The sequence below is a fragment of the Anser cygnoides genome, chromosome 33 (assembly GCF_040182565.1).
Source record: "Anser cygnoides isolate HZ-2024a breed goose chromosome 33, Taihu_goose_T2T_genome, whole genome shotgun sequence".
NCBI lineage: Eukaryota > Metazoa > Chordata > Aves > Anseriformes > Anatidae > Anser > Anser cygnoides.
This window is the reverse complement of record NC_089905.1, coordinates 2,340,627-2,363,932: the sequence shown is the minus strand read 5'-3', so window position 1 is coordinate 2,363,932 and position 23,306 is coordinate 2,340,627. Positions and strand designations below refer to the sequence as shown.

General features: G+C 43.9%; 4 protein-coding genes across 5 annotated transcripts; all 4 read left to right on the top strand.

Annotated features, from left to right (window-relative positions):
- The first annotated feature begins 2,253 nt into the window (after positions 1-2,253).
- On the top strand, positions 2,254-3,026 carry LOC136788140 (feather beta keratin-like). The gene is made up of 2 exons (XM_066986136.1): positions 2,254-2,389; positions 2,709-3,026. Exon 2 carries the CDS (start codon positions 2,730-2,732, stop codon positions 3,024-3,026), a length of 297 nt encoding a protein of 98 aa, XP_066842237.1. The 5' UTR covers positions 2,254-2,389; positions 2,709-2,729.
- A 3,281-nt stretch (positions 3,027-6,307) lies between these two features.
- Positions 6,308-7,522, top strand: LOC136788139 (feather keratin 1-like). Its single transcript, XM_066986135.1, has 2 exons — positions 6,308-6,454; positions 6,789-7,522. The coding sequence occupies exon 2, from the start codon at positions 6,810-6,812 to the stop codon at positions 7,104-7,106; it is 297 nt and encodes a 98-aa protein (XP_066842236.1). The 5' UTR covers positions 6,308-6,454; positions 6,789-6,809; the 3' UTR covers positions 7,107-7,522.
- Positions 7,523-11,896: 4,374 nt separating this feature from the next.
- LOC106029417 (feather keratin 1-like) lies at positions 11,897-14,296 on the top strand. The gene is made up of 2 exons (XM_013170700.3): positions 11,897-11,929; positions 13,513-14,296. The coding sequence occupies exons 1-2, from the start codon at positions 11,921-11,923 to the stop codon at positions 13,885-13,887; spliced, it is 384 nt and encodes a 127-aa protein (XP_013026154.2). The 5' UTR covers positions 11,897-11,920; the 3' UTR covers positions 13,888-14,296.
- A 1,427-nt stretch (positions 14,297-15,723) lies between these two features.
- LOC106029420 (feather keratin 1-like) lies at positions 15,724-19,948 on the top strand. 2 transcript variants are annotated; one of them, XM_048049339.2, is made up of 3 exons: positions 15,724-15,761; positions 17,989-18,079; positions 19,186-19,948. In XM_048049339.2, the coding sequence occupies exons 1-3, from the start codon at positions 15,739-15,741 to the stop codon at positions 19,558-19,560; spliced, it is 489 nt and encodes a 162-aa protein (XP_047905296.2). In that variant the 5' UTR covers positions 15,724-15,738; the 3' UTR covers positions 19,561-19,948. The 2 variants fall into 2 exon arrangements, with proteins under 2 accessions (XP_047905296.2, XP_066842332.1); XM_066986231.1 differs by lacking the exon at positions 15,724-15,761 and adding an exon at positions 17,826-17,843.
- Positions 19,949-23,306: the final 3,358 nt, after the last annotated feature.

Sequence of the window (23,306 nt, the reverse complement as noted above, 5' to 3'; positions counted from 1 at the left end):
GCCCTCAGCGTTGCTGTGCAGGAAGACCCTCAGGAAACACACTCTTTGTCAACATTCCTGAGCCACCTTGAGCTGACAGCAGGAGCAAAGTGCAGTGAAAAGCGGATACCAGGGAGGAAAGGCAGCATCTGCAGCAGGCGATCAGGGAGCGCAGGGTGCTGCAGGGCATTGCAACTTCTGGGCAGACCCTGAGCTGCGAGACATGTTTTGCCTTGGAAAATTAATTGAAGCTTCCTTCCTTTCTTCTTTTGTGGTAGATGCAGCTGGTGTCCTATGTCCCAGGTGCACAGGAGATTTCCTCCTCTTGCACATCAGTAGTCTGAGTGCAGCAGAGGCCCAATGGTCCTCATCAGGCTCACCTGGGGCCTCGCACCACACCCTCTTCCCATTGACCCCAGGGCTCTGTCAAGCTCTGTCCTGAGCCTTTGGCCTCCCTTTCAGCTCTGGGTCATCAGTGTGGGTTGCCTGGTCTGTTGCAGATTTGTTTACCACAGAATCACAGAATTGTAGAGGTTGGAAGGGACCTCAAGAGATCATCGGGTCCAACCCTCCTGCCAAAGCAGGTTCCCTAGAGGAGGTTACCCAGGTAGGTGTCCAGATGGGCCTTGAATATCTCCAGAGAAGGAGACTCCACAACCTCCCTGGGCAGCCTGTTCTAGTGCTCCGTCACCCTTACCTTGAAGGAGTTCTTTCACATGTTGGCGTGGAACTTTCTGCGGAATTTATGCCTGCCCCTGGGTCCCCTTGGTGGGCTCAAAGTTGCCCAGTGGTTTCCCAGCTTTCCCTTGGGTCTGCCTGTTGTTTTTTGTTTGTTTGTTTGTTTTGTTTTGTTTTTTTCCCTGGGCTGGTCAGCAGTCCTTGGGCCCTGTGTTGACCCTGGTTGCTGTCACTGGACCTGACCCTGAAGTGTGGACTGGCTTGTCATCAGTCCTGTGTTACCACCATGAATCTGACCATTGAGCTGGACTCCTGGCTGAATCTGCCTTCCATCTCCTCATCTTCCTTGCTCAGGTGCTGTGCAACGAGAGCCATTGCTGGTGTAGCTGCTGCCCTGCTGGCTGTATGGCCTTGCTTGGCTCCTGGCTCCCATTTTGTAGGCAGCAGGTGGCTCCTACTGAGCTGTGACAGCACTCTTTGGGATAGATGTTCACTGTCATCATCAGGGTAGTACTGTGCGCCTTCAAACCCTTCCTCATCTTCCTAAATGAGGAATTTGGTTGGGCCTCTGTGATTAGAGAGTTGCCTGTGTCTGGTGGAGTCCCAGCCTCATTGGGAAGGCATTTTGTCCACCCCGTGGGATAAGGGCCTGGCTGAGGGGCCTGAGCTCTGTATGCTGATTATCCCAAGCTGGGCGGTTGTTCCCCCAGGAACTGTGCTGCTGAAGGAAAGTGCAGGGTATGTCTTGGTGTTGCCCCTTGGCACACGTCCCCAGGGACGTCCTGATAGCTGCTGCTGCCCAGGCTGCCCTCGATGGCACTCCCAGACCTCCCTTGTTTCTGGGCAGAGTTCTGTGTTGCATGGAAATATGGTCACATTTTTGCTGGTGTGCACTGTTCTGTCAGTATGTGGGGTCAAAGCAGAATCTGAGGCGTGGAGATGGGGAAGGAGGAAAGCAGCTCTATTTGTTGTCCAGTATGGGCCTTTGTCTGCAGGAGACATCCCGGTTTAACAGGAGTGGGCAGCAGGAGTGTGTGTTAGAGAGAGAGCCATGTCCCTGTTTCTGAAAGAGGCCTGCTGTGGTGACAGGGGACCTCTAGTTGTTGGGGGCAGAGGGGAGAGGAAAACCAGCCAAGCTTTTGTCTCCTGAGAGCAATGCTTGGTCCCACAGAAGGGCTGAGGCCTGATGGCAGAGCTGCCATGCTTGGAAATCTGTTGCCTAAGGCAGCCTGAGCAGGTTGATAGGTAAAGCAAAGGCTGTGTCTGCTCTTTGCTGATGAGTCTGGCTGGCAGTCTGACCTTTAAGGGTGGGTTTGCAAGGAAATGAGTACCCATGCATTTAGGACAAAGCCTGAAGGAAGCTGCAGGAGGGTGAGAGGCTGGCACCACTTGACAATTTGGCCATCTCCTTCTTTTTGCCTTCATCTTCTTCCTGTGCTTTTGTGTCACTTCCCCAGAAGCATTTTGGCCTGTAATCCTGTCACTTGAAAGGAGCCTGTGTGATGGAATGGGCATGTCCTGAACAGGAAAATGAAAAGGGGTCACTGCAGGGAACATAAGACACCCATTTCTTTAATTGTGGTGTTTTGCATACTTGACGGTCTTGTTGGTAAACACATTACAAGTGCAAATGGCGCCTCTGGGCCTGGGGCAGTCTGGACTGGTATAAAAGCCTGTCCAACAGCAGGCTCCCTCATCCACTTCTCTTGCCTTCTCCTCCTTGGTGAACAAGGTGAGCTGCAAGGACCTTCTCCTCACTCCCCTCTTGCTCTTCTTCTCCCCTTGGCCTTCTGGCCTCGATCAAGTCTTTGCCTCCGTGCATGTTTGGTGTGGGCCTTGCCCCTTGACGCTGCTCCCTCCATTGCTGTTCTGCTTGCCACTGCAGGGGGAGGTGGGAGGAGGTCTTGGGCTGTCTTTGCAGGGGCCCTTGGGCCTCTCTCTGTCCTCGCACAGCCTGTCGCTGCTCCCCAGACTATGCCTTCTGTCTTGGCCAGCAGGCTGTCAGGCTGCTGCTGACACGCTGCTTGTTCTTTCCCTGCCCTCTCTCCCAGGTGCGCCTCCATCCCACAGCCATGTCCTGCTACGATCTGTGCCGTCCCTGTGGCCCAACCCCGCTTGCCAACAGCTGCAACGAGCCCTGTGTCCGGCAGTGCCAGGACTCCCGTGTGGTGATCCAGCCCTCTCCCGTGGTGGTGACCCTGCCCGGCCCCATCCTCAGCTCCTTCCCCCAGAACACCGCTGTGGGATCCACCACCTCGGCTGCCGTTGGCAGCATTCTGAGTGAGGAGGGAGTGCCCATCTCCTCCGGGGGCTTTGGCCTCTCTGGCTTTGGTGGCCGCTACAGTGGCAGGAGGTGCCTGCCCTGCTAAAGCCCACGAGGATGACCAGTGAGCGCATCGACCAGGAAGCCTGAAGCCAAGCGCCGGACTGAGAACGGAGCTGCTGGCCAGGGTTTCCAGATGGGCTGAGCACCCTCGTGGCCTCCTGCAGAGCAGAGAGGGAAGCCAGGGTGCCAGCCTGTGCTGTCTGGAAACACGGCCAGCAGACATCTTCTTCTCCCGCTTTCTTCTCTGCATCATGAGTCCTTGTTGTCTCCTGCTGTCGTGTACCATGGGTTCATCCGGAAGCAAGTCAAGAGTGTCCTGTTTCTTCTCCCTCTTGCCATGTGAAGGAGGAAGACATGCATCCCGTTGTGGTGATGGGGGGTCTGACTGCCAGCTGTCCTTGTGGCAGCCTGGGCCGGATCCCTTCCTCCAAGTGCTGCTTTGATTCCTTCTTCAGACTCATTAAAGTTTATGCTGCAATGTAATCTGTGTCTCCTCATGATCCTTCCCTTTTGGCATTCCCAGCCATGCTCTGTCGAGGGAACTGGGATATCATGGAGTCTACAGGTTCTTCTGCAATGAGACTATTGAATTCTGTGCCTACACTCCTGTTTCTGAAGCAGTCAACCAGTCCAACAGAGATGCACAGGCAGTGCTTTTGTGTTTGCCAGACCATTCTGCAGCATTCACCTAAGGGTTTCTGCCAAGTCCCTGTCTGACCCTTGCCTACCAGAGCAAGGAGAGGAAGAAATCCTCCTGGATGAAGCCGTTGTGCCTTCCTGACCTTCTGCCCCAAAATGGAAGGGCACCAGCATCAGGGAGGGAAGCAACATGGCTTGAGTATGGTTGCTTAATTACACCATGCTCTGGTGATTGCTCCTGCCACAGGGGACACAAGGGAAAACAAGCTCCACAACCCTTCTTCCCATATGCTCTAGTCCTCCACAGGAGATGCTTTTGTCTGTGTCACCCACTCCTGCTTGAGGCAGAGTGAGGGGCACCTCTCATGCTATCCCCTATGCTGGGGAAATCCTACGATGCCTTACACTGTAACTAAAGGCCTGCATTCTCTGACCGACCACTGGTGTCAGGCAAAGCCCTCAGCGTTGCTGTGCAGGAAGACCCTCAGGAAACACACTCTTTGTCAACATTCCTGAGCCACCTTGAGCTGACAGCAGGAGCAAAGTGCAGTGAAAAGCGGATACCAGGGAGGAAAGGCAGCATCTGCAGCAGGCGATCAGGGAGCGCAGGGTGCTGCAGGGCATTGCAACTTCTGGGCAGACCCTGAGCTGCGAGACATGTTTTGCCTTGGAAAATTAATTGAAGCTTCCTTCCTTTCTTCTTTTGTGGTAGATGCAGCTGGTGTCCTATGTCCCAGGTGCACAGGAGATTTTCTCCTCTTGCACATCAGTAGTCTGAGTGCAGCAGAGGCCCAATGGCCCTCATCAGGCTCACCTGGGGCCTCGCACCACACCCTCTTCCCATTGACCCCAGGGCTATAGTTAAGCTCTGTCCTGAGCCTTTGGCCTCCCTTTCAGCTCTGGGTCATCAGTGTGGGTTGCCTGGTCTGTTGCAGATTTGTTTACCACAGAATCACAGAATTGTAGAGGTTGGAAGGGACCTCAAGAGATAATCGGGTCCAACCCTCCTGCCAAAGCAGGTTTCCTAGGGAAGGTTGCCAAGGTAGGCATCTAGAAGGGACTTGAATATCTCCAGAGAAGGAGACTCCACAACCTCCCTGGGCAGCCTGTTCTAGTTCTCCATCACACTTACCTTGAAGAAGTTCTTTCACATGTTGGCGTGGAACTTTCTGCGGAATTTATGCCTGCCCCTGGGTCCCCTTGGTGGGCTCAAAGTTGCCCAGTGGTTTCCCAGCTTTCCCTTGGGTCAATCTATTTTATTTATTGATTAATTGATTTATTCTGGGCCTGGTCAGCAGTCCTTGGGCCCTGTGTTGACCCTGGTTGCTGTCACTGGACCTGACCCTGAAGTGTGGACTGGCTTGTCATCAGTCCTGTGTTACCACCATGAATCTGACCATTGAGCTGGACTCCTGGCTGAATCTGCCTTCCATCTCCTCATCTTCCTTGCTCAGGTGCTGTGCAACGAGAGCCATTGCTGGTGTAGCTGCTGCCCTGCTGGCTGTATGGCCTTGCTTGGCTCCTGGCTCCCATTTTGTAGGCAGCAGGTGGCTCCTACTGAGCTGTGACAGCACTCTTTGGGATAGATGTTCACTGTCATCATCAGGGTAGTACTGTGCGCCTTCAAACCCTTCCTCATCTTCCTAAATGAGGAATTTGGTTGGGCCTCTGTGATTAGAGTGTTGCCTGTGTCTGGTGGAGTCCCAGCCTCATTGGGAAGGCATTTTGTCCACCCCGTGGGATAAGGGCCTGGCTGAGGGGCCTGAGCTCTGTATGCTGATTATCCCAAGCTGGGCGGTTGTTCCCCCAGGAACTGTGCTGCTGAAGGAAAGTGCAGGGTATGTCTTGGTGTTGCCCCTTGGCACACGTCCCCAGGGACGTCCTGATAGCTGCTGCTGCCCAGGCTGCCCTCGATGGCACTCCCAGACCTCCCTTGTTTCTGGGCAGAGTTCTGTGTTGCATGGAAATATGGTCACATTTTTGCTGGTGTGCACTGTTCTGTCAGTATGTGGGGTCAAAGCAGAATCTGAGGCGTGGAGATGGGGAAGGAGGAAAGCAGCTCTATTTGTTGTCCAGTATGGGCCTTTGTCTGCAGGAGACATCCCGGTTTAACAGGAGTGGGCAGCAGGAGTGTGTGTTAGAGAGAGAGCCATGTCCCTGTTTCTGAAAGAGGCCTGCTGTGGTGACAGGGGACCTCTAGTTGTTGGGGGCAGAGGGGAGAGGAAAACCAGCCAAGCTTTTGTCTCCTGAGAGCAATGCTTGGTCCCACAGAAGGGCTGAGGCCTGATGGCAGAGCTGCCATGCTTGGAAATCTGTTGCCTAAGGCAGCCTGAGCAGGTTGATAGGTAAAGCAAAGGCTGTGTCTGCTCTTTGCTGATGAGTCTGGCTGGCAGTCTGACCTTTAAGGGTGGGTTTGCAAGGAAATGAGTACCCATGCATTTAGGACAAAGCCTGAAGGAAGCTGCAGGAGGGTGAGAGGCTGGCACCACTTGACAATTTGGCCATCTCCTTCTTTTTGCCTTCATCTTCTTCCTGTGCTTTTGTGTCACTTCCCCAGAAGCATTTTGGCCTGTAATCCTGTCACTTGAAAGGAGCCTGTGTGATGGAATGGGCATGTCCTGAACAGGAAAATGAAAAGGGGTCACTGCAGGGAACATAAGACACCCATTTCTTTAATTGTGGTGTTTTGCATACTTGACGGTCTTGTTGGTAAACACATTACAAGTGCAAATGGCGCCTCTGGGCCTGGGGCAGTCTGGACTGGTATAAAAGCCTGTCCAACAGCAGGCTCCCTCATCCACTTCTCTTGCCTTCTCCTCCTTGGTGAACAAGGTGAGCTGCAAGGACCTTCTCCTCACTCCCCTCTTTCTCTTCTTCTCCCCTTGGCCTTCTGGCCTCGACCGAGTCTTTGCCTCCGTGCATGTTTGGTGTGGGCCTTGCCCCTTGACGCTGCTCCCTCCATTGCTGTTCTGCTTGCCACTGCAGGGGGAGGTGGGAGAAGATCTTGGACTCTCTTTGCAGAGAAGCTTTGGGACCGAGCCCCCAAACCTCTCTCTGTCCTCATGCACCCTCTCGCTGCTCCCCAGACTATGCCTTCTGTCTTGGCCAGCAGGCTGTCAGGCTGCTGCTGACACGCTGCTTGTACTTTCCCTGCCCTCTCTCCTAGGTGTGCCTCCACCCCGCGGCCATGTCCTGCTACGATCTGTGCCGTCCCTGTGGCCCAACCCCGCTTGCCAACAGCTGCAACGAGCCCTGTGTCCGGCAGTGCCAGGACTCCCGTGTGGTGATCCAGCCCTCTCCCGTGGTGGTGACCCTGCCCGGCCCCATCCTCAGCTCCTTCCCCCAAAACACCGCTGTGGGATCTTCAGCATCTGCTGCTGTTGGCAGCATCCTGAGTGAGGAGGGAGTGCCCATCTCCTCCGGAGGCTTTGGCCTCTCTGGCTTTGGTGGCCGCTACAGTGGCAGAAGGTGCCTGCCCTGCTAAAGCCCAGGTGGACGTCCAGTGAGCGCATCGACCAGGAAGCCTGAAGCCAAGCGCCGGACTGAGGACGGAGCTGCTGGCCAGGGTTTCCAGATGGGCTGAGCACCCTCGTGCCCTCCTGCAGAGCAGACAGGGAAGCCAGGGTGCCAGCCTGTGCTGTCTGGAAACATGGCAAAATACCTTAATCTTTAAATATCTGCTTCTGATTACTTCTGTTGCATTTTAACTTTGCTTTGTGTAATCCTCTCTTTATGAATAAGTTGAGGGTACTTAATGCCTGAGTAAGGAAAAGCAGTGTCTTCTTTGTCTCTGTTTCAGTTTTAATGGCTTAAATGGCTTCCTTCCTTTACATAAATATGTACTTTGCTTTTGCATTGTGGAATGTTTGCGTTTCTCATTAAACTGATTCTGCATCTTAATTTGAATTTCATTGTTTTTTGTTCTCTATTTCCACCCTTTTGGCTGGAGTATATCATTATATGGTAAACTCTATGCATTTATTAAACCATACCTTCACAGTTGAATTTCAGAAATGAATAGTCAGCAATAATCAACGCGAAGTTTCTTCACTATTTACACCGTTCTTGAAGCATTCAACAGGTTTTCTTGCTAGCTTTTTCCATTTTTTTCCACATCCATGTGGAATGTTACTATTGCGAACTTTCACGTTGGTAGCTTTCTCATCTTGTCTCTTAGTTTTCTTTGAAACTCTGAAAATTGGAAAGTGCGGAGTAGCTTGTCAGAACTTATATTTGTCTGGGTTTTTGTTTGGTTGGTTGTTTTTTATTTTTTTTAGCATGAATGCTACTAACCTCTGAAGATCTAACCACGATAGGCTTTGAGTCAAACTTGTGATCTTGACTCAAAGCCTCAGGACTGAAATGATTGTTCACAACTCCTAAGAATAAGAAGACTCTGAGTGATTAATCATTAATACATTTTTATGGTCAACTTCCACGTTCTCTCTTTCAAGCCTTCAACAAAGTAGATCTTATTCCTTAGCTAATCTGTACAAGAACTCTAATCCACACACAAAAAATTATGTGGGTGAACTAGTTAAATGGCTGTGTTTGCCTTAACAGATTTTAATCCTGCTTCCAGCGAAGACTTTTCTCAAAGAATATTGAAACCCTGCGCTTTGTGTGCTACTGAGGGTTATCAAAAAATAGTAACGAATGCTTGTTTTATCTAGGCACAAAACCATCTAGAAATGCATCTGAGCTCTTAATTGTGTCATTACCTCATTAGCTCCAGTGGCAGAGCAGTGTGGGGTCCAGTATGACACAGAACAGGAAAGCAGTAAGAGTAGCATCTAATTTCTGATGACTCTAAAGCTTGTGCATAGCTTTCTCTTTAGGAGCACAAAAGCTTCTATTTGAAAATGGAATTGTCGTAGTGCTGAAGTAAAAACAGTGAAAGAACCAGGTTGAAGTCAGCAGACATTCAGGTTCAAAGCTGGAACTAGCCCAATATCCAAACGGTGGGGGTAAAAAGGCAGATGTATTCTTTTCAAATGTCTTACGCTTATGTTTCTCTTCTCTTCTCTTCTCTTCTCTTCTCTTCTCTTCTCTTCTCTTCTCTTCTCTTCTCTTCTCTTCTCTTCTCTTCTCTTCTCTTCTCTTCTCTTCTCTTCTCTTCTCTTCTCTTCTCTTCTCTTCTCTTCTCTTCTCTTCTCTTCTCTTCTCTCTCTTCTCTTCTCTTCTCTTCTCTTCTCTTCTCTTCTCTTCTCTTCTCTTCTCTTCTCTTCTCTTCTCTTCTCTTCTCTTCTCTTCTCTTCAAGAACTGCTTTCTTGCGAAGTTGCAAAATTAGGAAAAGAATATTTAGTTTAGAGATAAGATGGCTTATGGCCTTTTTTAGACTGTGGCTTGAGGCAGCAAAGTATAAAAGATGAAAAGTCAATAGATGTTAGACTGAATAGAGCTTCTGCTGAAAAAAATCACTTCCCTGAGTGTATTTAAAAAAAATAAAAGAACAAATGTATACCTGAGTATATGGTGTCCTATCAACAGAACTGGTATGACTGAGGTAATTAGTTATTCACCCAGATCTGTGGGGAATCACTGATAACACCGTTATACATCAAAAAATGTCTTTCTGTTTGGTGGAAGGTAGGTGTCTTTCTATGATGCAAATAGACACATACAGAGTATAGAAATGTGTTTCAGAAGAAGGAACTGCCTAGCTTAGTGGCCTGTCTCTGACAACAGCATATGCTGAAAAGTGTGTTTTGTGGTTCTTCTTGTGAATGAAATAGACTGGAGATCTAGCCTCTTCCATAAGTATTTAAGTCTTTGCCTTGCAATACTTGTCGATTAAAAAAAAAAAAAATCTCCTAGAACTAACCATCTTCAGATAATATGGCAACAAGGAATGTTTGTGCAGAGTGTTGAAGCCTTTAGTAAAAGTAAATGTGGTATTAGAAACTTCCTGAAGAATGTGAATGTCTGTTTAAAAGCAATGTCCTCTTTGCATGTTGAGATTGGAGAAATGGATACAATAACTATGACTACGACTTTTTACAAATTTCTCAGACTATTTGAGACTACTGAAGCATCTTTTTTTCTCTTTTTCTTTTTTTTTTTTCTTTTTTGCGTGACTTAGTTCTCACATACTTTTTTTTTTTTTTTCAGGCGGAACCTTTTTTTGATAATGAAATTGTTCTGCTTTTAGTTTTCTAGTCTAGGTTCCTTCTGGCATTGCATGAGAAGCATACTCTATCCATTTAAAATTCTTTCATCTTCACAATTTATGGGTTCAATTAATTTCTGGTACTTCTATACTGACTCCATTAATGTCAGTACGAAATGAGTCAAAGCCCAGTCTAATAAAGCATTCTTTTCAGATCCTCAGCAATTTGTTACTTTACAGGTGTCTTGGAAGTACAATCTAAGATCACATTCAAGACATTTATTAAAGCTCTTTGTGTGCAATTCCCTGCCTGACCTAGTTAAGAGCAATTGTCATTTAACTTGTTCATCATTCTTAAAATTTCCAAGAAAGGCTCCAAGCCTCCTGGATGAGTTCTTTGAGCCAACCAGTGCAGTCTGAAGTCAGGCCACCATCAGAAGACAGTTCACAAGTCTTCTTGAAAACATTGCTGTGATCTTTCATAAGTTTGTTTTTAAAGTGAGTTATTATATCAAATAGAAGCTCTTGTGTTAAAAGAAGGAAGAAGAACAGAAGTGCTGAAAACAGTATTTATGAATATTGTTACACGTTTTACAGGAAAATTAATTCTCCGAGTTGCCAATAAGAACCTGCTGCAACAGAGAACTAAAAGAACTTTAAAAAATGTAGGTGCCACATATATGTTTATGGATTGATATCGTTTAGGTCTGGAAAGGCAGGGAAATATTTAAGAGTGTAGGTGGATCACTATAAATTATATTACTGAAATATGAAGAGTGGTTCAAAATTGCTAAAACATTGATTGTTCTTTAAATAATAGTTCAGAGCTGTTTTTCATAGAGTCCATTAAAATACAGATGGATCCCTTTTGTGAAGCTAGGTGGCAAAAGATGATCCGGGCTGACAGATTTTGAAGACATCCCATTAGGTGGATTATAAAGGTGATCAAACCCCATTATATATCATGAGCAGTTTGATAATTCCATGAATATGCACATTGTTAATGAAAGTTGTGAAGAAAAATGCGAACATAATAAAATTTTGCATATGTATTCCACTTGTGTAATGAATTTACATCAGTCTGGAGTGCCATCAGTGCTATACTGAAGTCTGTAGCAAGGGGAATAAATATGATTGCAAATGGCTAATTTTTGTGTTTCCTGCCCCCCCCCCCCCCCCCCCCAATAACTTCACAGTTAAAGTCATGTGAGGAGAAGAGGATAATATCTCAAAATAAAAATAGTTTAAAATTCATATGTCCTCAAGATGACTTGTGAAATGCTCTTCATATTTGTTGTCTGAGAAGATACAGAGGGGAGTTATAGGTTTGCTTCATAGAATAACTAAGACATCAAGTTCAGAACGAGTCTGCAAATGTTCCCAGGTGATAGCAGCTGCACCTCAAACTATGACACCAAAGTGTGTGATACTGAACTAGATGAGACCATTCCTAACCTTTGTGTCTTGTCCATGGTGAAGAAGCAAAATCCTGTACAGATTTGAATCTGTACTGAAAAATACGAATTACCCTAATTCACACCAGAAACACTTTCTGCTGCCGTATTTCATCATGCTGTTTCATATAACAGTATTTTTGTCTGAATTTCACAATGGGTTCTGGTTCTTTCTCATTGGATTTGGTGGGATTTTGTTTCATGTGTGCATATGGTTGTGGGTTTTTTTGCAGGGCCTTGAGAAAACACAAAAGTTCAGTCTAGATTTTTCTTATGCTTGGCTGGAGTCAGAGCTTTGCAACCATTGGTAGAGCACAGAATTTTTTAAGGACTGACACTCATATTCTTAATAAAAGAAAAAAATGGATGATAAGTTATGTATTCCATAAATTTTCCTTAATCTTTATCTTGATGACTGAAGTGTGTTGAATGTACAACACATACATTCTGTTGTGACTGAAAGGTGGCACTGGAATAAATTCGGCCCATAATACCATAAGATGAGAGAAACTTGTATGGCAGAATATTCATGTCAGATGATAAGGAAATGAAAACAATAATAAACAGTAAGGAAAAGGCATTTAATCGGTTGGAAGCATTTTGCATTCAGGGCATACTTGTTGGTAAATAATTTCATGCACAAAGGATGTCTGCAGTCCCCAGGCCATCCAAGACAGTATAAAAGCTAGCTCTACTCAAGGTCCTTCCTACCACTTCTTAACTTTTTCTCTTTCATGAACAAGGTTAGTTGAAATCTACTTCTCTTTCTATTTTCTGAATTCTTCCTTTCCTAACAATTTGATTACTGTACTTCTTCCTCCATAGTATTCTGCTAGCTGCTGGTTTGGGGGAAGTGGGTGGGTGGGGGGCGGTGGGGGGTGCTTTTTTTGTTAGGGAAGTATTTTTTCAATATTTGAGTTGCAGGGATTTCTAGAGGCCAGGCTTGGCTATATAGATCTTTGAAATGCTGATATATTTTTATTCAAATGTGTGCTTTCAGGTATGCTAAGTGACTTGGAAAATCCCAATACTAATAATATTAGAGATTAACAAACTGAATGGTTAGAATACAGAGATCTATATGCCCAGGAGAAAAAGCATATTTTATATCTTTAAGGGTCTGTTTCATCACCTGCAATGCTTGAAATTTCATCTGGGTTGACATGAAGAGAAAATAACAGTGTTTGTAAGGGATAAATTTATCTTCAGAAATGTTCAGAAAAATCTGGTTCTGTGCTGTTTATGTTGTAGGATGCTTCTCCAGTGTTTCCATTTTTGTTATGACAAATCTACTCCTGGGCACAGTGGGAAGTAGGAGGGTAAAAGGAACCATATTCTCAAGGAAGCAGCTGGAGAGGAAGAAGATTAGGAAGGTTTAAAGCAGAGGTTTGTGGGTCTTAAAAATCAGTTACATTGAACCACAAGCTTTTGATATCTAAATACTACTTTCTAAATGAGGAAAAAAAGAAGCTGCATACTGAGATTAGAAGCATTCACACTGGGTTTAACAAGGGTATTGACTCTAATACTATAGTAATTAATATAGACTTTAATAGTGCAGATATCATCAAAATGTTCTGCTTGGTATCTTATAGCTGCCAGGTTTTTGAAATTGTAGATTGCAATGACATCTCCCTCAAGTTTAGGGAAATGGTTTCAGGGTCAGTGAGGATAAAGAAGAACAAAAATAGAGAACCGAGTACCCACAGGCTGAGATAGGCATAGGAGATAGTGAAATTTGTGTTTGTTGGAATGCTGGAACTGGTCACAGGGAGCATGCAGGGGCTGCATGGATTTCTCATGGATAGCATGTGTATGGACAAGTCATTTGGGACAAATTTCTAAACAGCTCAGCTTCAAGTATGCCAAATGGTACTGAAATTTGTACCTCTTCTTAGATGAAGTTGGCACCTGGAAATTCTTCATTCCATTTTCCATCTGTCTGATGAACTTTATCCATAAATGCATGGCTAGGAATTGTGGCTAGGAAATACTCATAATTACTACGTCTGCAATGCTTTTAATACTTAGGTTGGATCTCAGTAGTGTATTTCCAGACAGAAAATCAAAATACTAAAATATAAGTCATGAAACAAGTATGTATTCTTTTGTTCTGCTGCCATTTATTCCATTGGATCACCAAAAATTGATAAAGGACTTTTTCAGCCTCCATCTTCTTGTAGTATAGTTAAGAAGTGGTTTTACTTCTCCACTTGACTCTTGAAAGGTTACCTGGAAAGCTCCAGTGGTCCTGGTACCTGAGATGAGTAAACAGTAAACTGCAATATGACTCCTATGCTGCATTTGTTCTGATCCTGTATTTCAGACTTGCCTCCATCCTGCAGCCATGTCCTGCTATGAGCGGTGCCCTTCCACTCCCTGTGGCCCAACCCCGCTTGCCAACAGCTGCAACGAGCCCTGTGTGCGGCAGTGCCAGGACTCAACAGTGGTGATCCAGCCCTCTCCTGTGGTGGTTACCCTGCCTGGCCCCATCCTCAGCTCCTTCCCCCAGAACACCACTGTGGGATCCTCAGCATCTGCGGCTGTTGGGAGTGCACTCAATGCTGAGGGAGTCCCCATCTTCTCTGGTGGCAGCTCCTTGGGATTTGGGAGCTTTGGCTATGCAGGCCTGGGCAGCGGGTACAGCCGGCCCTACCGTCGCTACAACACCTACCGCAGCAGTTTCAGTGGGCCATGCTAAAGCATGAGGAGCGAGCGCGAAGAAATGACCAGAAACACTGAAGCACGACCCGATGCAGGAGAGAGCTCATGGCCATGGTTTTCAGATGTGGTGTTAGGCACCCACAACTCCACCTGAAGTGCATGGAGCTGTGGGAGTTAGTCATTCCCTAAAATGAGGCCCTTGTTCTGAATATGCTACTTTGTATTTCTAATCAAGTATGTAATTCTGCTACCCATTGCTGTATTTGATACTGCCTAGTGCTAAACATACTTTAAACAGTAGATGGGACTTGATTGTCAAGGTGTAGTCGTACACTGAAAGAAGAGCTCTCTGTGGGACACATCACCTTTCTTCCCTTATTAAAACCTGTTGCTTTGCAGTATTTTAATGCACTCTTTAGTATTATTAAAGTTTTATCATATTCCAAGTCTTCTGTTATTTTTATTCCCTATCCTACCTTACTTTGTAACTTTTTCTGGATGAAATTCATCACTGTGTAGATCATCAGTACCAGGCAGAGCCATGGTATGAATACTAGCAGAAACACCGATAAGAGGAAAAGAAGATATATTTAGAGGTTGAGATCAAGAACATATCTTATATTTCAGCTGAAATGCATATTGATTCCAGAGTGATTTATTGTAATACTTGATTTTCTGCATCTCTGTCAGGAAAGTTTTCTCAAGACAGGAAGTGTTTTATTATCTAACAATGACATACTGGGTAATGCATATCTAATCTAGCCTATAATTATGTTTGTTTTAAGGAATACTGTTGTGATTCACTCTCAATAACTCTGACCTAGAGCTGCAGGGTGCAAAGAACCATCAAATCACTGCTTGAATGCTTGGATTCATAAGGTCAAACACGAACAGCAGCACAAGTCCAAGGAAGGTATAGACATAGCTTTTTGTGAGAGACAGAGCAAAACCATTTGGTCTATTTGCTTGCTACTTACCACAGAAGTACTGTCTATTTTAGGGCTCCTAATAAAAGCCTGGCTGTCTTTAATGTCCTGTCTGTAGTGCTACAGAATTCCAACAGAAAGCACGTGGAATGAAGCATGCTAATAAATACAGGACACTGGTAGGCATCAAAACCTTAGGAGTTCTCTCAAGTAAATTATTAGTGCTGAAAGTAAGTACCTGACATTAAAACCAGTATTGCACAGCCACTGAAGCTACTAAAGCAATAGATTTTTGGGAAACAAATTGAAGGCGTTCTCATGTAGGGAAATGTTTGAGGCATTCAAATAATTCTAGTTATCAAACAAATTCTATTGCAGCTGGTTGAATGGTCCCCAAGACTTAAATTGTTCCAGGTAGTTAAATTGTTTTGTTTATAGTTTATGCACCAGTCTAGTCTCATCCTGGCATCAGATGAAAAGACTTCCTCAAAGCTTCTTTCATCTCAAAGACTTGTGGATCATTTCAATAAACACTTTGTACTGTTACATTCACACCTGTGAAGTCAACATAAAGATGATACAAATTTTAGTTCATGTAAATGATTTGTCAGTTCTGGCAATTTGGTAGTTCACCAGCCTAATGGGAGCACTCTGTCGTTACACAAAGTGTTTTAATTGAGTGCATGGAATGCGAAACGCCATCACTGATCCATACATGAGAGCTGTTCAGTCCTGGTTCACCAGTCTTAGCAGTCCCAAAAAGCAAGATCCAAAGACTCACAGCATTTTAGCTGAACTCTGCTAGGTGCCAATTAGACTAAACTGGCAGAATGTCAATTGAAGTATTTGCAGGCTGTTTCTAAGATATTATACACCCTCCAAGGAAAGGAGGGTATGTATTTTGTGTTACTAGAGGGAAGAATGAGGAAAAGGTAGCATTTTTTGCCTACCTAGTTTTAAGGATGAAAAGGAAAAAATTACCCAGGTGAGTGATTTCTTTCACTTACTCTAAGGAAAAGTTGTATGTGAGATAGAGATTTTGTGGAAAGAGAAGGACGTAGTAACTGTTGGAAAGGAGAGGAAAATTTTCCCCTGGAGAATCATTAAAATATTTAGAGTTATAGGAATTTACAGAAATTCCTTTCCTTTCCTTTCCTTTCCTTTCCTTTCCTTTCCTTTCTCTTTCCTTTCCTTTCCTTTCCTTTCCTTTCCTTTCCTTTCCTTTCCTTTCCTTTCCTTTCCTTTCCTTTCCTTTCCTTTCCTTTCCTTTCCTTTCCTTTCCTTTCCTTTCCTTTCCTTTCCTTTCCTTTCCTTTCCTTTCCTTTCCTTTCCTTTCCTTTCCTTTCCTTTCCTTTCCTTTCCTTTCCTCCTTTCCTTTCCTTTCCTTTCCTTTCCTTTCCCTTCCCTTCCCTTCCCTTCCCTTCCCTTCCCTTCCCTTCCCTTCCCTTCCCTTCCCTTCCCTTCCCTTCCCTTCCCTTCCCTTCCCTTCCCTTCCCTTCCTTCCCTTCCCTTCCCTTCCTTCCCTTCCCTTCCCTTCCCTTCCCTTCCCTTCCCTTCCCTTCCCTTCCCTTCCCCCCTTCCCTTCCCTTCCCTTCCCTTCCCTTCCCTTCCCTTCCCTTCCCTTCCCTTCCCTTCCCTTCCCTTCCCTTCCCTTCCCTTCCCTTCCCTTCCCTTCCCTTCCCTTCCCTTCCCTTCCCTTCCCTTCCCTTCCCTTCCCCTTCCCTTCCCTTCCCTTCCCTTCCCTTCCCTTCCCTTCCCTTCCCTTCCCTTCCCTTCCCTTCTTTCCCTCTTTCTTTCTTAACCAACTATGACATTTTTTAATAAAATAATTTGTTTCTGAAGGCGTGTACTTTGAGTTAGTTTGTGAAGTCCTTTGAATGATCTTGACTCACACACTTTGAAATTGGGTTATTAGCCAGGTGATGCGAGAGCTGAGATCTTGTCATGTACCTTGAAATTTAGGTAGCATGAAACTTTGCATATTTGAGCCATTAGTGAAAAGCTATTCTGCACTTTGAAGTCCTTTGCTCTTCTGAAGACCAAGACCAACCTATGTATAAAGATACTCCTCATTGAGAGTTAATTCACATCTCTTGCTGGAGGACTGTGACGCTAAGAGAAGAGACCTGATCCCTGCTCTTTGAATACTTTTCATCTGCGCAAATATTTCTGTCAGGCCACTGCAGGCTGCAGAGGTGAAACAAATCACGTAATGATAAATATAATAGAGAAATGCTGGGTGCAATTTCTACTGACGCTGTAGCTTAGTTCAGGCAGAGAACTGCCTTTAAGAACCAATAACTGCAAGCAGTCTTAATATCCATATTCCTATCTAATTTGATGTGAAAATTGATGTACGTCTCTTTGACTTGCTGGGGTTTCATGTAGGAATAATGTTGATTCTTCAGATGAAAGACTGCAGAAATCAGATAAAAAGTTAGAGGCAGTTAATAAAGTCCCTAAAGTAATAAGATCATGTCATCACACTTTTTCATTAAAGTCTGTTTGTTCGACTTTCACGTGGAAAAAGAAGCTAAAAAATATAGTCCTGTGTGTATATTAGCTGTGTTTGTACAAACTGGGGAAAAAAAAGTATGGGTTAGCCTACAATAAAACACTCTAGAAAGTGTTTTATTGTCTCTGGTCAGCAATTCTCACTGGTCTTAATTTTCTCTTTTCTTCTATTCATGGAAATTTGGTGCTCTTCTCAGCTGTATGCTTGTGAGGGGTTGAAATAGTGCAGAAATGCAAAATTTGGGAATATATATAATGCATCACATCTTGTGGTCAGGCCGACCCCTTGAAATGGAAATGGTCATGAATTGAGCCCAAGCTCGCATCTCAGAGCTTAATGATTGTTCACCTAAAGAAGTGAAGTCTTGAATAAGGACTATGCATCACATACGCTCCCCTTAAGCAATGTCTTGACAACAGAAAAGAAACAAAATGTACATTGGCCTTAGGAGGCAATATAATTATTGCTGTAATTCATATGAATCACCACAGTCTTCCAAGGAATTAAATGGGTGCTCATTGCTGAAGATGAAAGCTTTGCCTGTACTGGAATGTGAGTGTAATAAGGGGAGGGGAAAAATAGAGAAATACAAAAAGAGATTTTTGGGGAAAAAAAAAAAAAGAGTTAATCAGTTTGGTGGATTTTGCATGCAAAAGTATGTACTGTTAAATAATTTCATGCATAGTATATGTCTCAGGTCTTCAGGCGGTCTGGAATGCAGTATAAAAGCCTATACAACACAAGACTCTTCCATCCACTTCTCTTGCCTTATTCGCCCAGGTGAACAGGTAAGTCTGAATCTACCCAGTGTCTTTTTAAATGCTAAACTGTGACTTTGATGACTGCTTTTTGTTGTTCTTAGTTCTTTATAAACATTGCTAGGTGGTTTTTTTTTGTTGTTGTTGTGTTTTTTTTTTCCTTTTGGGGAGGAAAATTAGAAAGGCTTACTTCTATCAAACAGAAAGGCTTTATTTATTTGTGAAGCAGGGTGTAATGATGCAAGACTTAAACTTCAATACTGGCAATATTGTCTCTCAAAACATGCAGCTTCATGCCCCATTTTAGAGGCTGGTGCTAAGGGAGTAGCTAGCCAGAGGACCTGGCTGGAAATACAGTCTTGTCTTAAGATATAGGGACTAGTCAAAAAATAAATGTATTCTGAGTTCCAGGATCTATCCCAAGTCCTCTTTTCCACTGGCAGGAGAGCTGAGATCCTAGGAGACTCAAATACATTGAATTCGAACTAGGGCAAGACTTCTGACCAAGAAAATAATCCTTTTTCCCACTCCATGGCTGCCTGTTCTGGTCATACATACTTTGGGACCAAAGGACGCATCTAAAACACTTTTCTACAATTCTGCAAATGCTTCTGGATGGGCTGCTAGATAGTAAGTTCTAGCACTGAGACATTAAACTCAGGTATGTGTCAGGATAAGGCTCTGCGTTTCCACCCAGATGGTAGCTCCAGCAGCTGTCCTCCATCTCCGCTATAGTGGCACCATCTCCACTTAGTTGCTGCAGAGGGGAAATTGCCAAGGAATGGGAAATGCCTTTGCTGGTAAGGGTTGGGGGAGTTTAACCACAACTGGCAGCATGGTTCAGAGGCCACCTGCTCCAGCAGTCTTGAAAAAGATACAAGAAACTTCTATGTCATTTTCAGACTGCTCACTGTGGATTTTGGTCTAATAAATGACATTAGTACTAGGTTAAAGGTTGGACTAGATGATCTTAGAGGTCTTTTCCAACCTGAATGATTCTGTGATTCTATGATTCTATGAAATGATTATCCCTCTAACCACCTTGTCTAGTTACTTTCCCATGTTAACCCCACATCTGAGTTTTATAAATTCAATACAACTTTTATATTGCATATGATTTCTTTGCTGTGTTTCAGACATCTCTCTGTCCTGCAGCCATGTCCGCTAATGACCTGTGTCCTCCCACCTCCTGTGGCCCAACCCCACTTGCCAACAGCTGCAACGAGCCATGTGTCCGGCAGTGCCAGGAATCGACATACGTGATCCAGCCGCCTCCTGTGGTGGTTACCCTGCCTGGCCCCATTCTCAGCTCCTTCCCCCAGAACACCGCTGTAGGATCCACCAGCTCGGCTGCTGTAGGCAGCACCCTCAGCTCTGAGGGAGTCCCCATCTCCTCTGGGGGCAGCTCTTCGGGATTTGGGAGCTTTGGCTATGCAGGCCTGGGCAGCAGCTACAGCCGGCCCTACAATCGCTACAACACCTACCGCAGCGGTTACAACGGGCCATGCTAAAGCATGAGGAGCAAGTGCGAAGAAATGACCAGAAACGCTGAAGCACGACCCAACACAGGAGAGAGCTCATGGCCATGGTTTTCAGATGTGGTGTTAGGCACCCACAACTCCACCTGAAGTGCATGGAGCTGTGGGAGCTTGGCATCTCCTAAAATAAGGCATTTGCTTGTCTTATTCTTTGAATACTTCATATTTCTGATGAAACTTTTTTTTTCCTATTGCTGTAGATGGGACTTTATTATTTCAGTACACAGCAGCATTGAGAAAAGAAACCTAGGATGAAAAGACATATTAGCTGTTGTCTTACTGACTCCTAGAAATATTTGCTTACACTTTGTACTTTTTTATTCCACTTTTTGCTCTCATTAAAATTATGCTGCATCATAAACCAAGTCTCCTGGTGTTTGTTTGGTAACACCTACTAGCAGCCTGCTCTTGGTAAAATTTCTTACCATTTTTTTTTAGTAATTAACTGCTACTATTTCATATTGACTAGAGTTAAATATTCGGCTTACTACTTCTATGCCAAGAAATCATTTCTACAGCCAGGAAACTTTGGCTTCCTTGTATATACAAGGTAGATACTCTGCAGCGAAGTAGAGTCTGTGTGTGTGTGTGTGCGCGTGCATGTAAGTGCAAAGTAGATACATGGCAGGAAGACCATAGGGAATTTGGCAGGGTTATGCTCTAAGAAGAAACCTGCTCCCTCTGCAAATTGTATTGAGTATTTTTTTGTAATTAATGCCAGCTTATCTGAGACTAAATAAGTGTAGAAATTCTACTGTAGACAGTGCTCTTAGTGCTTCTGTGGTGCTGAAATAATTGGGTTTGGTGGAGGTATTTGCATGCACTCACTGGCTGCAGGCAGCTGTGGAGTTAAATGACAGGCTGAGTTTTCATCCCATGATAATGTCTGTAATTTCAAAGTCTATTTTCAGCATGAAAACCCATCTCTTCGTACTGGGACGGAAAGGATTTAAAAGAGTGTGTGTTAGTCCTGCGTCTCCAGCTCCAAGCAAGTAGGCTGTGATCATTTCCTTCCTAAATGACTAATGGAAGTAAATGTAAAATCAGGGACCTGCCATGTATTTGTGGTAAAATTCATGAGTGAGATCTCATGCAACCCTTGCCAGAAATAAATGAGGGACTGTGAAAAGGGTTTATACCAATGATAATAGGCAACCCCTTGCTCTGAGCTGATGCATTCCAAGTATGCATTTGTCTTTCTGTCTTGGCACTGAGACATCTTTCTGTGAGGTAGGTGGATCTGACACATAGGGCCTTGAGCAGAGAAATTCTAATTGCACAATTACAATTTGAAATGTAATTAACATATGCATTAAAAAAATTATTCAAAAGCATTTGAAAAATAACTAAAGCCCACCCATTGTGGGTGTGGTGTTCTGAAGAAGCTCTGGTGAGTAAATAATTTCTTCCCTCTAGCATGAACTAATTGTTGTTGTTGTTTTCTTCTACTGTGCCCTTTGAATTCTGGTATAACAACCCCACTATAAGCTGTCTCTTTGCAGAAATACTCCACAGGTCTCTATGCAGAAGTTATTACATTTATTTTTTGACAAAAAGAGAAATTGTAATATAAGTTGTTTAAGCTTATTAGACCACAGTAAGATGCCAAACCTCAAAATTTAGTCATTTTAAAGTTCTTTATAACAATATTTGATTATCACTAACAATGAAAATAGCTATGTATGAAATAGGTACGAACTTTTAGGACTTTATATATCTACCTATATTTGAACATGCTTGCCTTCAGGGAAGGTGTCTGAGCAGCGTAAGTTGATATTGTGAAGCTCAAGTTGCAGGCTGTGCCTACATCAAATGCCATCCCAGATTATACAGAGTGCATATTATTCATCTGCCTGTGTCAAACGACAATTTGCAGCAACAAATTGCAACAGAAACAGCAAAGATACCCAGTCTGATTGAACCTTAAGATACATATGTATCTTTGGTTTTAAGCACTAAGTCCTAATACTATGAGGCTATTAGCAGGGTTCACTGTCAATGGCCTCAAAGCAGGTGTCCTAGATTATTGTGTGAACTTCAAACGGCTGTGCAGTCTGTTTGCAATGCTGTCAATAACATCAGTATTAGTACAATTAGCTAAGATTGAGGTCTGAGATTAAAGATATAACTATCAAACCCACTGTCGACAGTGAGTGAAGGAGACTGCACAGGAGGGATCTGTGCCGTAAAGACTTTTACAGATTTGTACAACCGTTCAAAGCCTCTGAGGCATCCATTTCTTTGAACAAGCTAATTAATTACAGCTCAAAAGTTATTGCAGGTGGCAGTCTTCTCATCAGGGACACTGCTCTGTTCTCTGTGTGTCTGTGTTTCCACGCACAGATTTTGGGGTCAATTTTGTGTCTGGAGCCATTGCCCAGAGATTAATGTGAGTAAGATTCCAGTTCTCTTTTGATTAAGAGCTTTTTTCAGCCATTTAGTCACTTACAGGTGTCTCAGGAGGATGTTCTCACATTATGCAAAAACTTTTAATTATAATATGAATATACAGACCTGTCTCTGATTATATAAAAACAGCCATGAACATCTGATTCACTCACTTTAATTCAGCCCAAAGATCAGGACATGAAGTCATTCTGACTGTACAATAATGTGGCTGGACTTAGAACACTAATTATTGTAATCACTTTTAAGGAAGGTCATAGACATCTCTGAAAACATTGCTAGGTCCTTTTCTAAACTCTGAGTCTGATTTTAAAATTATTTAAGCAGAGCTTGGAAGAAAGAATATTTTTTTTTTAAATGATGAAAATCATCTATCAGTACTGCTATGCAAATTAATTCCCTAAATAGGTGTTGAAAAAGCTTGCTAATCCCTCAGAGTATGGAGAAATACTGAGGAATGACTAGGGTTGGTGAAGCTAAAAAAGGATAGAGTAATTTCTTTTTGAATCTCCTTGGAATATGATATAGCTTGAAACAAACCTTGAGGTATTTTTTAATTAAAAGTGAAATAGCCATAATTCCTGCCACCAGCAACAGTGACATAAATTTTAGAAGCCAATGACTGACCTGTACTCCCAAATCTTAATAATAGATTATTATAGAAGTGATATGAGGATTCATATCTGGGTCGCATATCTTAAGGTTCCACATAATATGATACTTTGCATGCCTAGAGTTTTAATAAAAGTTTCTGATAAACTTTGATGTTCTCAGGAACATATGACAAAGCCAAACAAGTTTCTGTTCCCAGGGGATCTTCACAAAGACGCTCATAATTTGGAGATGATTTGCATGTCTAAGTAATTAAAGTGCTAGGAGAGAAAAGACCTGAGTGCTGATCTCAGTGCCAAGGACTGCTTTTGTATTTTACCCCTTTACTATTTATCCTGCAAGACCTTTCTACGGAAAAAGTTTGATGTCATTGCACAGTTCAGAAAAAAAAAAAAAAAGATAGCAAGTGAAGAAATTGCTGATATTTTATGTATTTTTGATGCTTCTGCACTGGGCTACCACTGGTAACACATCATGTACCAGTACTACAGGGGCAGCAGGAGAAATTAATACTCCCATACAAAAGAAAGAAATCTTGTATGTGACTGCTTCTGCCTCCACAGGTCAGTTTTGCAAAGCAATATCCTTTGTAGGACTCTTCCTTGAGAACAAATGTCACCAAACATTATTATACATGTGGAAGTTAGCTTAAAAGCAGCTGCTGATATGTTGAGGTCTGAGATAAGAATAAAGGTGCATCT

What these genes read in the sequence shown, in the direction of transcription:
- LOC136788140 (XM_066986136.1), top strand. Translation starts at nt 2,730, where the DNA reads ATGTCCTGCTACGATCTGTGCCGTCCCTGTGGCCCAACCCCGCTTGCC.
- LOC136788139 (XM_066986135.1), top strand. Translation starts at nt 6,810, where the DNA reads ATGTCCTGCTACGATCTGTGCCGTCCCTGTGGCCCAACCCCGCTTGCC.
- LOC106029420 (XM_048049339.2), top strand. Translation starts at nt 15,739, where the DNA reads ATGAAAAGGAAAAAATTACCCAG. An exon ending in AAAAGGAAAAAATTACCCAG is followed by an intron (nt 15,762 to 17,988) that starts GTGAGTGATTTC and finishes TATATGTCTCAG; the next exon opens with GTCTTCAGGCGGTCTGGAAT. An exon ending in TTATTCGCCCAGGTGAACAG is followed by an intron (nt 18,080 to 19,185) that starts GTAAGTCTGAAT and finishes GCTGTGTTTCAG; the next exon opens with ACATCTCTCTGTCCTGCAGC.